Raw genomic sequence first — 14,639 nt, 5'->3', positions numbered from 1 at the left:
GGGAGATTTCATTGGTTACCTCAATTTTGGCACGCGATGTTTTGCCAGACTAGGTTTGTAAGCTTTGCACTTGTGGAAGGAACTCTGATTTCCTAAAAGGAACTTGAATGAAAGTTGGGATTTTATTAAAGACACAGAGGCATATTATTATTCATCTTTCATTGCTTCATCCCTGTGATGTTTCCTGTTTTGCTTCTTGAGATACAGGTGTCATGATGAGGAGCTTCTCAGAAACAGAAGTGGATGATGAGTGGAGATGAAGAAATCATACATTTAAGAAGTTGGCTCAAGTTTCCGTTACAGGCATGGAAAGTTTCTGAGACCAAGCCATGCGAGAAGAACATGAGTAAAGAAGAGGGAGATGTAGACCCAGACTTTCTAGAAGGGATTGCAGGATTTGAGAGGACGCTGCACAAACGTCACGTAGTTTTCTTGCTTATTCATTTACCTGCACCCCTGAACTGTAATACTTTGTTTGCATGTCTGTTTGGAAGTTGAAAAATCCCCTCATATCTGTGTCTTTAATATAATCATGGCTTCAAGCTTGTTTTAGGAAGAGCAGAACATCGCTRTAGTTTTTATTTGTGGATCAGATAGCTGCTGCTTTGTACTTGAAATCAATTTGGGGTTTTTTTTTGTTGAAACATACATTGAATGTGGAAAAGATCAGACCATGACCATGACCATTGCCAAAYAGGAAGTTTTGCTTGCATTTAATAAACAGACTTTGCATAAAAGGTATGACAGGTGCACAGGTGAAAGAAAAAAAGATAATGCTAACCCTGTAATTTGAGTAACCTTATATTGTTSTTATGGTGTCCTTAGACACATGTCAGAATCAAATATTAATCAGTTTAATCTTTTTTATCTGACTGTTGGTGAGAAAAATGTTCTAGATACATAAGATTACTTGTCAGGGTTGTGAGGTTCTAAGTGCAGATTGCGTAGTATTGAGTTAGGGGAGAGCTTTTTGGAGAGGTAGTTTTTTGAACATCTTGGCTGTTTTGTGAAATATCTCTTGAGGAAATACTAGGTATGCAGTCCAACAACTTAACAATGCTGTGAACAGACTTAGTTGTAGTAAGTGTGATACAAAATTTTTAAGACTCTGACATACATGTATTTAAAATTTTAAAATTAAATGTATTTTTCTAATTGAAAAGTATTGCTGGTAGAGGCAGGCAAAGAGTATCTTTATTTTTCTTATGAACTTCTATCTGGTGTCTTATCCTTAATAAAAGGCTATGGTTATTTTTGTATACTGACTGAATATTTGGCCTTTAAGAGTATATAATTAGATGRAATAGTAAAAGCAGTTGTTAAAGGACTGTTTTTCTAATGAAAATAGTTTGAAATCATATAATTTTAGTTTCTTCTGAGTAGATGTGATTAGTGTGTTGGAAATAGTTTTACAGTRGATATAAAGGGAACAGTTGAGAGACAGTGGCTGAGAATGTGTCCAGCTGTTTTTGTACTTAACGGTTACATTTTTTCAGTCTCTTTACTTAGATATTTCCATATAATTGAACTGCTAAATTACAATGGGATACAAAAACTATTTGCATTTAGTAATATTTACATTTTCAAATAGGTTTTATTGTACTAATTGCTAAGTAAATTGCAATGACTGTTAGAAAATCCTATTCTATTCTATTACTTTGACAGAAATTTGACTATGGGATAGTATTGTCTGTATCATATAAAAATGTTTTCATGGATTTTTAGCTGCTGAAACTGAAATCAATAAACTTTAGCTACTGTTGTTGACTGGAACAAGTAAATCTGCACATTTGTTTTCTTCGTGTTACCTGTACCTCTGTATTTACCGAGTGTTTCTCCCAGCATTTCTCCTTTCACGGTGTTTGCCCATGAGGCACACTCAGTGTGGGTTTCTGCATATTCTTGAGGAAGATGTTCTTGATGGAAAACTGTGCCATCTGCGTTTGTGCAATTACTCTGTTTTCTGAATAAACCTTACAGAATCTTAGCCAAAATAGAATACCAGGATTAGAGTAGCTTGTGGATCAGTTTGTAATTTTTTTTAAAAAAAATTTAAACTTATTTTTCAGTAACTGATGATAGTGTTTTTTTAAAATAGATAGAGAATGGTCTTCTGCACTCCTGAATTTCACATTCGATTAGTGCACCAGCGTATCCTGGATTGAAAGTGCATTAGTGAACAGTTGGTCCAGGTTCTGGATTACTTCAGAGAATGGAAATTGCTTGATTGGGAAATTTTTAAAACTAAAAAGGATTATTTTTCTTTTAAAACTATAGTACTTTGGTTTTGAAAGAAACAAACTTGTAATATAGCCCAAATTTATTGTAATATGTTTGGTTATTTGTATTAAGTGAATAAGATACCTTCATGTCTGCTGAAGTTTTAAGGAAAAAAATCAAATGGTGAAACATATCTGRTTAAACAATTGGAGACAGTGTTGATTGAAATACTAAGCCCATTTTAGGAGTAGGAGTAATGTATTCCACTGTTTCAGAGCAACTCTTTCCTCACATAATTTTATTAATTTGATTTAATTAAATRCCTCCTTAATTCAAGGTGGAGAAACTGATTGGTAGTTGAAAAAATGGCATAATTATTTTTCCCCGTTTTAATTTATGTGTAGAAGAGATGAAAGAAAAAATTATTTCTATGACTTCGGAAGGTCTTGGTGACAAGAAACAGCCAGTTTTTTATTACTTATAAATTYCTTGATTACTTCATTAAAGGAAAAAATACTTTATATTCTTTTTTCCCGAATAKTCAGTGTTCTTTATTAATATGATTATCTACTTGCTCATTTATTTTGTGGATAACGGGGAGTAAATTTGCCTTATCAGTATGACAGARGTAGACCTTGGTCCCTTCCAGGTCTTGCAAGAAATGTGCTCTGCACGTTTTTCCATATTTCAGAGGACTATGCATGGCTGCCATAGACCTAATTTTATTTCATTTACTTTAGGTAATTTCCTCCTTTTCTGCTTGATTTTTTTCAGATATTTCTGGAATTTGCACCCTTTCCTTGGAGTGGTGTGGCTCTTCTCACAGTGCTTGTGTGGAGCAGAGCGATCTGTGTTAGTGCTGTTCCATTCCCATGGCTGGCTTGGTCATTTCTGTGAGGGAAGTGCATAGTCTGGAGAAGCGTGAGCCATGGTGGGCGTAGCAGGATTGGCTAGCTCTGATTCTCACTCCAGAAGGCAGGGAAGAGGGGAGGGTTCCTCATGGAATCCCCTTTGCTGTTTCTGACCTTTCAGCAGCATCCGCTTTATCTTTTCTCCTCTGGGCAGCCATGGGGCTGCTGTCAYGTGTCATTGTCACCATTGTGGCTTAGCTGGGAGCACCTTTTTCTGACAATGAGGCACAGTAGCCACTGGCCCTGGTTGCTGGTGCCATGTACTCAAATGTCTTCTGCCTTCATAACTTGCTCTTCCCTACAGTCTCTGTGTGTCAAGCAGAGGAATTCTARTTGTTCAAGCTCTTTCTGAAGATGAGTGCACTTGGTCAGTCCACGTGTCCCGTTATCTTGCCYAAACCTTTGGGAAGACCCTGTGCTCCACCTGAACATTGGCACTGGACCRCTGGATTTGCTCCTTAGTCCTCCATGAGAGACAAAGCCTAACTTTTCACAACCTAACTTTTCACGTGACCACACACCCTAGYAAATCCTCTTGGAGGTGTTGACTAAGCTGAGAACCCAGCTCAGTGGGACACCCTTTGGCATGTTGCAGTGCCAGTGATTTAATTCCTAGCCTRTGTGACAAGGCTGTTGGCTGTTTCTTTGCTGCAGTGGTATTTTCATGRTGAAGCAGCCAGGACACTGATGCTGCCTGGTAGGTGGAACTTCATGTTTGCTTCAACATCATGCTCCTCATTTCTCTAGCAGCAAAGGCTGCAGGAGACAGATGTGGATTGTTACATGGACTCAGAGGAACAGAGATCAGCAGCTATGGGGCTTTGAGGGGGAAAGTGGCCTATCAGCTGGCAGATGCCATGCTTTGCAYGGTCGCCAGGCAGTGTAAGCATGGTCACCAGCCTCTTGGTGTAATATTTGGCTCCTGTCCCTATGAAATTAAGCCAAGTCACAGCTTTCATTGCTGTTTCCTCCTTTATATCTTTATTACGGCAATGCTCATAGGGGGAAAAAAAAAAAAGGCAGCAGAATTTCCATTGCCACAGTGTATTGGCCTCATCTACTTCCATTTATCCCTATAACCCTGGTCGGCACCTCTGTGAGTGTCATTGTCCCTTCTCTGTCTGGTTATTCCCCAGGTCCTTTCCTCCTTTTGACATTCAGCTAGTTCGTTTCAGCAGTGCTTGGTCTTCTGTCCTGTGGGCCACACTGATTTTGGAGGTTGTTGGTGAGAGCCASCCTTTGTGGTTTGGCATGTTGATAGCTGCTCACTCATTCCAGCTCTGAAGAGAAGGGGTTGCTGGACTCGAGGGAGCTCCAGCCATCTCCTCTGGCTCAAACAGAAGGCTCCACAGTGGTTGTTCTCTGAAACCCAAACTGAAATGGAAATGGCAGGCAATCTGGGCCTGGACGTGTCAGGTTTCCTTTATCTGAAAAATTTGCATTGTTGACTTTTGGCAACCACACTCTGGCTTTTCACCAAGGGCATCTTTGCATAAACCTCTGAATTTGCAAAACGCATATTTTTGGATTGCCACAGGAGTGTTTCATGGGCAGTTTTTATGTTCCGTGTAAAGCCAGTACAGGTCTGTTAGTATTTCAGGATAATGCTCCTTGAGTTGTCAGCAGTAGCCAGGGCTTTTATAACACTGTGCCCATGCTGACTGGTTTTGTTTGGAAATGGGACTGGGGAGGAGAAGAGGCAGATTAAACTCAGAGCAATAGTTCACCCTTTTCCTTGGTCTTACTATGGACATAGGTACGCTGATCTCAATCATCTGGAGTCACAGGCAATCCAATTCCAGTTCCCAGCACTGACTGGGGCAGTTCTTGAATCAGTGCTGTCCAAAGCCCTGCTCCTTCAGAACTGCTGTGCTGCCTTTGAAGTCCTCCTTGGCTTGACACGGGCTTGTGCTGTGGCAGGGGCTGGAGTCAGCATGGCTCTCCCAGGCCACACAACACCCGGAGCCTGTGTCRTCCTCAGCGCCAGCCTTGGCCTCCAGCAATTCCACTTGTGGGTTCCTCCCTTTCATTTCCCAGGGCTCGCTCGCTCAGTAGACAAGTGTGATCTCAGGCAGAGTCACATGCTGTAGCATGGCAGCTCTCCATGCGTGCCTGTGCAAGCACAGCTAATTCACCTCGACCACTGGGAGTGGAAGTCCCCYAACTGGGGTGGGATGTCCTCTTTGAGAGCCCGCAGGCTCGCTGGAAAAAAAAAAAACATGTTTGGATGACAGGGTGACAGAGTTCAGAGCCATCAAGAAAGCCCATCCAAGGGGTTTGATTCCTTAGAGCAGAGGAGTTGCTCCATCCCTGAATGCTAAATGACTTTTTATGTCTACCTCATTAAACTTTCCAGAGAGTCCCTGAGATGGTTTTTCTTGCAGTGAAACACGGATGCATCTCTCTTGAAGATTATCCACATAGATAACAGAATATGTTGGAGCTTGCTATCCAATGTGCAAAAGCAGATGTGCTTTTATTGACCCTTTTTAAGTTGAACGGTGGTTGCAGCTCTCTGCAGAGCAAATGCTCAGAGTTTTGTTGGTATTCACTGGGCGAAATAGAATTACCGGGGCACCCAAAGGAGGTACTGTGTTTGGTAGAGCAGTGATAAATCTCTGTTAGCCTCAAGGACCTCAGGGCTGATTTCCAGGTAAAGATTGGCATGTGATGTCCTGCCCCCATGGTGGAGATGGTCACCAGGAAGAAGAGGGTATTACAAGACCTGGATTCCTTCGAGATACTATGTGATACCTTTGCAGCCATCTGCCGCCCATTTTCATTCCTTCTCATTCATTTTATTTTCTTTGTTTATAGAATGAGGGCAAGTAAGAGTTTGCAGGCAGGGTCAGGGTCCCCAGGTTCAGCTGSTTAAGGCTCCCAAATTTAGAGTACCAGCAGGTACATGAGAGACAAGAAGCCCCYGTGGTTGGTCAGTAACCTTATTTAAGCTGGCACAGTACAACTGAAACAACATCCTGCAGCTTTTGCATATTTTCATTGTATTTCTGCTCCTGACTAAATGCATTTTACATGTATTCAGGTTCCAAATCTTACAGATTTTTATGTTAGAAAATTCTACTCATCGCCCATTATTTTCTACTCACATGTGTTTTAAAATAATAATCACTTACATATGTTGCCTTCCAACCTGAATGGCAAAATTGGGCAGTTACATTCAGTATAAAGGTTACGCTAAGTTTGTAATTTTGCAAATTAACTTTGTTTTAGTGGTCATTGGGYATCTTTTGGAAAATAGCTGATGCAGAAATGCAAAACAAAGGGGATTTAAAATTAAATATTTAAATTGGCTTGTCCTATTACATTATTTAAGCCTGAATAAAAATCTGCCTAGCATGAGTTTGTTGAATCAAACAAGGATCAAATTGTGGATTTACCAGAGTAAATTACAATTAAAACAAATTTATGGTATCTGATCGAGATTGTAATTTATAATTTCTACAAATATTTGATTTGATGGGAACCAAACTGGTGCTGCCATTTCCAAAAACCAATCCTCATAATTTATTCTGTGGTCTTACAAATTTTCCTTTGCTTGCTTCTTTAGTGGTGTCCCAAATTACAASTCTTTTTAATGGTCAACCTATCTTGGCTTGAATTTTCCCATGCCTGAAGTCCACAATGCTGATTTAGCAGAATGAAAACTTTGAAGATATTTCCTTTTCTCTGTGCTGTTTATTATATCCTTTGCTTTGCGTGTAGACYGAGCTCTGAAGCTTAGGTCAACAAGAAACCACCGTTGTGGCCGGGCTGGCTCGTGGGAAGCAGCACTCGAATGGTTCCAGTTTGTAGCTCTCCTGGGTCTGAGATGATTCCCACAGGTCAGGCCGGCAGCTTCTGGGCTGTGAAATTGGAATGGGTACCTCTCAAATAACACAGCGTTTTTACCTGCATCTGCACGCTGYGGGTGGTTACTCTGGGCTGGGGGAATGGTCCTTTAGGCAGAACTAGGATGGATTAAATGCTTACTCGGACCCTTCGGGTTGGAGGCAGACATCAGCTATAAWGAGAACATGAAATAATAATTTGTATTTTTTTTTTTACTTTATATAAAGTTAAACAAGTGCTCCAAGTAGTTTCTGTTTGTTTATTCACTTTCTTAAAACTTTGGAATCCAGATCTATAAATACAGGCTGACTTAATGTTTACAGTTATGATCRCTCTCACTTGAATTGATTGATGCTACTTGTTTTTAAAAAAAATGTAAAAAAAAGTATTAAGAGATATWCAGACCTGCAGGAAAAGATTTATGTACTTGTTATTAAAATATGTTGCTTTTGTCCATTGTGAAAGTATCAGCCTCTAAGCTTTCTAAAAAGTGGAAGCCTGTTTGCCAGCTATTACTGAAGTAAATGGAAAGACATCACAACCARACTTAAGAGATGTAGCAGCTATAAGGTAGCAGCTATAGTGCAGACTTAATAGTAGTTGGGTATCGACCTTAAATAAAGAATCAGCATTTCTTAAAAATAATCATGGCCCAATAATTATAATCCTTTTTTTGCRGGAGGATTTTAATGTCATTTCTTCATTGCAGATTTCTAGCTGGAGTCTTGCCCTAATTCTTTTTAAAAGGGTGATGTAAGCTTGCTAATCTGTGTGAATTTTCTTAAGAAAAGTAAAAAACACTTTTCAGTTTTACCAAATTATCCCTGCAGATGTGCAGCTGAATTTAACATTCAAAAAACCTTTGACTTCTTGTTAGGAAATATCCTTTATTCAAACTTGAAAAAATAGATGAGGAAAGGGTTATGTTTCCAAGTCTGTGTTTAYAAATATAAATTGATTTGCTTTTTCTCAAATGTTTAGGATGCAGAAAATTTACAGATTTAATTTTATTAAGTTGGAATATCATTAGATGCCTTTTAGTGACTTGGAATGGCATAAAACCCATCAGATAAATTTAAAGGATCATTTATTTATAAACCATAAATATGCCCAAATAAAATTTTCTCTGTCAGATTTTTAACTGTGACAATGCAGTTTTGATTTTAATTCATTTTTTTCTGAATATGATAGCTTAATTGCACTTTATAGCCTTAAGGCAATTTTTTWATATAAATCTAAGCTGGGTACTTTTAGGCAAACTTTTAGGTTTGCCTTGACTGATGTGCAAAAATGTTTCCCACTTAAAGGAAAGCGGTTGAAGGAATCTGGATTGGGTAATTTAGGCTGAACTGTTGAAAGTGAAGTTGTTTGCTTAGGCATCGATCCAGTCAAAACTTGTGCACATCTTTTAACTTTCTGCAGTCTGTGTAGCCTGTGGGACCTCTACTGACATGGATAAAGTAGCAAGCGTGCAACATTACCAAATTGGATGTTACATACCCTACTGTCACATGCACTTGAATTAAAAATGCATTTAAGTGTGTTTGCAAATAGAAGATCTGGGACTCCTCAGAGATTACCTGATCTCACCAAAATGCCCAGCTGACGGTCAAAAATGAAATTTCCTTTCTTGTCTATGCCTATGCCTGGGGCTGGGGGGGAGGGAAGGGAACGTTTTGTTGCTTTTAATATGAGCTTCATTGGATTGGTTTGTCTCTCTGGTGCAGTCGTGACGCAGTGTTGTGTTTTATCAGTGCCCACCCCCAGCAGAATTCTTTGCTTAAGAGGAGGCAGATTTTCACCTACTGAATAAGAATCTGGACTCGCATTGATGCTTCTTGGTGTTGTCTTGTGTGCTCTCCTGTGCCGGAGTGAATTTTATCCCCGGACTGCCTGGTGTAAGTTATAGCCCTCTTTCTACCCTCTGGAAGTTTGCATGTTCCGATGTGACTGTGCYGAATGATAGGATGTCTATTTTAGACTTCAACCTGTATTTACAATCAGGAGGGAAAGTTGCTAGAAGAACTTAGCTCCTTTTTCTCTTGAAAAAACTTTTAAATACTGGGTGAGATTTAAAGACTTCTCTGCATGGTTTTCTTTTACAAAACATGTTTTCTGTAACCATGAACACTTGTTTTCTCTGAATGGATCTTGTAGTATTGAATCATAAAACCTACTTGCCTGTTARAAAGACTTTGTTCAGTCACCGAAGGATCAGATTGTCCTTTAATTAGAGAGMAAGATATTTATCAGCAAATGCACGAGAACTTGTTGATACTTTAYCTTTCTTACTTGTTTGTGGAATTGCTTAAAGTGACTGCTGTCTGTGTTTTCAGTGAATGTTTTCAGCAACAAAATCTCATGCTAGATATTTTATATGCATTTTTGACCTTTCAGTGGGGAACAAAAGGTTGATAGGGACTAAGAAAAGGAAGCATCCTCTGGAAGTTTTGGGAGCTGACAGTGACAGTCCCTCTCGACAATGTTAAACTGGATGGGAATCCTTGGAAAGCTATCAACTTCAGTCTTGTTTCCATATCAAGTAGTAGCATGAAGTATGCTTAAACACATTGTGAATGTGTTAAAATAGGAACTGATTGATACAAAACCTGCTTCTGCTGATGTGATAATTGATTTTTTTCATAGTAAGTCGGGAGTGCTTTTTGTGTACTGGAGCATTAAACTTGCATAATGTTTGGCCTTGTGACAAGTCCTGTGCATGTAATTTAGAGCCATATAGGGATATTCTCAGTCTTGAACCACTTGATTCAATASCACCTTTCATATCATGAATGTAGCGTTAGTAATTTAAAGTAAATAATTTGTGAGTCTTGTGGCCTGAGAACAAACTGGAAATGATAAGAACTATTGATAAGAACAGTGTTAGTAGCTCTGGTTATAAATCAGGCTTGGTTTCTATGCAGTGCTGTGTTTAGTACCATAGACTGGAATGGCAGATCTGGCCTGAGTTTATATACATAGGTGGGAAGCCTGACAGATCGGTTTTATATAAAAAGCAACATACAGAAATAGAGAGGACATGGACTAACCTCCTAGAAGCTGCTGTCTGGTAAGCATTTTAGACAGACTTTTCATCCACTGGTAACTGGAAGTGAACCTGCCTGTCAGTACAAATTCAGCGCTGCTGTCAATCACGAAACATTTACTGTTTTCAACACGGCAGAGGAAAAGAAATTGTCCTCCCTTGTCTGCCTTGCCATAATGCAAAGTGGAGTAGTCATAAAAATTATTTTGGGAAATGCTACACTAGTTGCTGTCCTTTGATTTTTGTTCATACTTGGGCAATAACAAATCAGTTAAAACCGGGACCTCACGGAATCTCTGTCCCATCCAGAGCGGAAGAAAATTTTCAGCTTCAGCATGGGGCAACTTCTGAGAGTAGGAGAGCTGCATAGAGCATGGTTCGTATATGGCATGAGCTGCATACCTTTCACTGTTTCACAAGTGCAGTAGGTTCTTCCCTAATTTTCCCTAAAAGATTAAAGGACATTTATGGGATCTCTTTTTGCTGCTTTATGCCACACAGTTGGATTTCTGGTGAGTAATGCACTCTGATTGCTTCCCTAGAATTTGAACTTAGTCCTGAGCTTTTATTTATCCATTCATTCCTGCTGTTAGATACTTCTCTGTTCTCTTTAGCAGCAATTTGTTTAGCAAAAAAAAAAAAATCCCAAAACCCTGACATCTCTGATTTTCAAATTTAGTATTTTTTTCATTAAAACTCATTTAGGCTTAGTAGTGTACTGTGAATAGTTTCCAGGAGAGCTGTCTTAATAAATGTCCATATATAAACATGTCCTAAAATGATCTCATGATTACCATTTGATCCTAACTTTTTCCTGAGGATTCACTTGTCATTGTTCATGAATCAAGGTGATTTTTAACCTAGGTTTTGTTCTCATCTCTCCCTTAGGGAAGAAATAGCACTCCGTGTTGACAGAGTTATAACAAGCTGTTTAGCTAACAACAAAATACAGTCYGAGGGGGGTGTCTGGCTCATCTGCCAGTGAGGCAGAGGGACGGGCTTAGCATTTACAAAAATCCAATTTTTCTTGCTGAAGTGCAAGTTTCTAAGTCTGCTTAAAAGGATTCAACTCAGATCTCGTAAGTATGGTACCCTGATTATGGATCATAGGGAAACTCTGTTAAGCTAAAAAACTTGCCTTAATGCAGAATTGGCTTCCTACAACTTGAAATGTCATCTCTCTGCATTTGTCCCCCCAATAATAGCCATCAGAGATGCACAGTCCAGCTTCAGGTCCTGCAGCTCCCTGGTCCATCCACAATTCCTCTGCCCTGGTAATGCCCAAGTGTGAGTCTGCAGCATGGCAGGACAGCTCTGGTTCAGGAAGAGTTATCCAAAGAAGCCTAAACAGGAAAATGTACTTTTCCTCCCTGTGTCTGCTGTGGTAGCATAGCACACCTGACTGCAGAGGCAGTGTCAGTCCCAAAGGAAAAGGGGAGGATTTTCCAGCATCCAGCAGCTCAGGTTGAATTGCATTTGGGTTGCATAGAGGCACACTGATGAAATATAGGTGAGAACAGGAGAGGCACAGGCTGGTGATTTCCAGGTGTCACGCTCAGAACTTATCACCTGTCATTCCCTACTGCTTGGTGTTTTTTCCAGTTTCTTTTTCATCCCAGTAATAACATTAAATACCACGGGGCTCTTGGGTTAGATTAGGTGATGAGGGGCATTGCTCAGCATGTCTGAGCATGCCAGATGTATTTTGGGCTCTAGAAAGAAACGTGCTACAAGATTTAGTCTGTATTTAGTCACTGGCCTGCTTTGCAGGATATTTTACATTTCTGAAAACTTTCTCAGCAGAGATGTTCCTTTTTTTCCTTCCTTCTTTTTTCATAAGCATTTAAAATCTCATACCTTTTTTTAAGGTTGAAAGTRGTAGCACCTAGCCATTCAAAGGCAGCCTACATGTTAATTTTTAAATGTATATTTATTCCTCTTCTCCTTTGGATTTCCATCTTCTTAAAGACACAGCTCGGCCACTTTTGTGCTGTTGCTTGTGCCAACACAGTGGACATCAAATTGACCCTGTCAAGTTTTGGAGGAAGCTCTATTTTGAACCATCACCTTGCACAAAATGACAGGAGGGGTGACTTCTTACTTAAGACATCCTTTTCTCCTGAGGCCATATATCCTATTTCACAGGGAGGCAGTTTATGTAGCTGCCTCTCTGAGCTGTTTGCCAAAAGCCCTGCTGGCAGTCTTTTGGAGACTCTTTGGCCTTCATGAAGCGTTTTAGGAGCACACACTTGAAGTCTTAATTTCTTTGGGACCGTCTGGAGGAGTTCTCCCCACCCTCTCCCAGGGAAGCTAATAAACTCAACCTTGTGACTTAGTGGTTTATTTTGGAAACTGCAGGAGCTCTCTGTGGCTGGAAGAGCCAGATTTGGCAAACATTGTCCTATGAATTCTGTTGCGGTGGGGAAATGTCACAATCCCCCCTCTCTTTCTTATCCCAGAAATTGGGTCACCACAATAATTGGTGGGTTGGTTGATAAGTGGAGAAAAGACAGATCTCTGTTGGGAATAAGGGTACGCTTTCATCTTGCTGGTCCAAAGAGATGGGTCTCCTATAATCACAGAGTCTGTGGATGCATGCATAGACCTCAGTCAGCTTTGCCCATTTTCAGGAGAAGAAACTGGGGCACTGAAGCTAACTTGGCAAAGGTACTGTAGAAATGCATGCAAGACGAAGAATTTAATCATTAATCTCCAGGATCAAGGAAGGACCCTAGTCCAGCACTTCATCTCCTAGCAAAAATCTGATATGCATAATACAAATGTTTTAACAAATGTTTTTAGTGGGGTTTTGCCTTCTTTCACAGGCAAACAAGTGCTAATTATAAGCACTTGTTTTATATATTTATATATATTCCAAATATCATTGGCCTTTTCTGTCTCTGTCAAGTCCTTTTCCACTCRATGAGTGCTCATGAATTATAAAAAAGCGACAAGTCTTCAAACAGAAAACATGCTTTGGTGCTTCGTTTTCTTGTGTTATCTCATAGTATAAAAATCCTTATACAAATGTTTTTAGCCATTAAGACCTTCTGAAATGTTATTTTAGAGTGTAAGGCATTCAAGGATTGATGTCTGCTCCATGTCTGGAAAAATCTGGAGCAACAGTTGTTCAGCCTGCTTGGAGCCTGCAGAAAAAAAAAAGAGGTGCAGATTTTATGCTGAGTATCTATATGTAGAGAAAGCATCAATGCTTGACATCAATTTAAGAGTTTTCTAGAAAAACACTTATGGATAGATGTGTTATTTCCCTGTTGGTTGTTCTCAAGGAGCCAGCACCTCAGGAATATGCAAAACCTTTTTCAGATTTTACTTTTGCCGTTATTTCAGAGGTTTCAGAGATCCCTCCTTGCTACYGCAGGACCTATATTGCATTTGGGTCATTGAAAGAAATTAAGCATGATCTTGAAACTGTGCATGTGGGAATATTGTATGAAATTGAAGTGACTGTGGGGAAATAGAGTGAGCAGGAGGTGGGCTCAGGGCTTTTAATCTGACATCCTCTGCTCTCCAGAACTGCTTCTTAAAACAGGTGGAGTTGGCTGATACACATTTGCTGCTACATGTTCATTTAACCCCTTGCCACTGGACCACAGATRTCTTTGTGGTGGCCGGTAACAGAAGAAAATTAGCCCTTGGAGGAGGCAGGTGGTTTGGGAAAATTTGCTTCTAGCTTTTGACCATCTTCATGTCACTGTGGGCCTTGTTGCTCTGTTTAACAGTGTTTTGGATGATGAAGATTTTATTTTTTGAACTCCCTTTCCCTCTGACCATTTTTTGCTTTGAAAGAGCTTACTCTTTTATCAGATTAGAACTAATAAAGATGTAATTCAAAAAGCAGTCATAAAACTGAAACTGTCAAATAAATACTCAAAGATATCTATGACGGTAGTTTGAATATAATAACTGTTAGTAATTGGTAACTATCTATGGGAAAAAAACAGAATTCAGTGTTTTCTTTGCACCTTTTTCATAAACTTCTGTAAACCAATAGGGAATGCATGGAAATATTGAAACTATTGTGCTGTTTCAGTGACTGAAAAACTGTAAGGAAGTAGCATTCTTAGTGCATGGGATGTGATAACAGCAACAGATGAGTTTTAATGTTCTTCAGACTATTTTCAGTGGTGTTTTCTAGACAGACATAGATATAAAAKAATTTTTCAAAGGAGTGTATCCATGGCTGCAGCTGATAGAAAGTCGAGAGCTCTGCTGCTGTCARTGGAGCTGGGTGTTCTGTATCAGCTGGGAGTCAGGCTATGTGGTATAGTCTGTGTACCCCATATGTCTTATATTCACAGGGTGCAAGAGGCCGAGAGGAATCCTCCTGCTAGAAGGAGGGCTCATTGCTGTGCTTGGTAAATTCACCACAAACAAAGCTGCCAAACTTTCTAAATCCTTTTAAATTGCTCAAAAGATTTTCGTGGTCAGTGATATTGCAAGAAACATATTGCTTTGAGGTGACCTAATTTGAATCTTTTCTGAATTGCTTTATGATTAGACCAGTCACATGCTGAGGTAGGACCCCATTAGTGGGTTTAAATCATCTGTTTACTTCTGAAAAAGCGCATTGTTATGAGCTCTGCTGAGTATTC

At 39.6% G+C, this 14,639-nt stretch overlaps 1 protein-coding gene across 5 annotated transcripts in view; it reads left to right on the top strand.

Moving 5' to 3' along the window:
• SMIM19 (small integral membrane protein 19) overlaps positions 1 to 14,639 on the top strand; it is a 27,824-nt gene that overhangs the window by 12,940 nt on the left and 245 nt on the right. Inside the window, exon 2 of one of the 5 annotated variants that reach the window (XM_057370741.1) lies at positions 208 to 1,899. The exons of 2 other annotated variants lie outside the window; for them this stretch is intronic. In XM_057370741.1, coding sequence (XP_057226724.1) covers positions 208 to 260 — 53 coding nt within the window. In that variant the 3' untranslated portion in view covers positions 261 to 1,899. Of the gene's footprint in view, positions 1 to 201; positions 1,900 to 14,639 lie in introns of those variants that run through there. 2 more of the 5 variants (XM_057370740.1, XM_057370739.1) reach the window with 2 other exon arrangements.

The sequence above is a fragment of the Malurus melanocephalus genome, unplaced genomic scaffold (genome assembly GCF_030028575.1).
Source record: "Malurus melanocephalus ecotype Western Australia unplaced genomic scaffold, MMel_1.1 scaffold_131, whole genome shotgun sequence".
Lineage (NCBI taxonomy): Eukaryota > Metazoa > Chordata > Aves > Passeriformes > Maluridae > Malurus > Malurus melanocephalus.
This window is presented reverse-complemented; position numbering and strand designations above follow the sequence as displayed.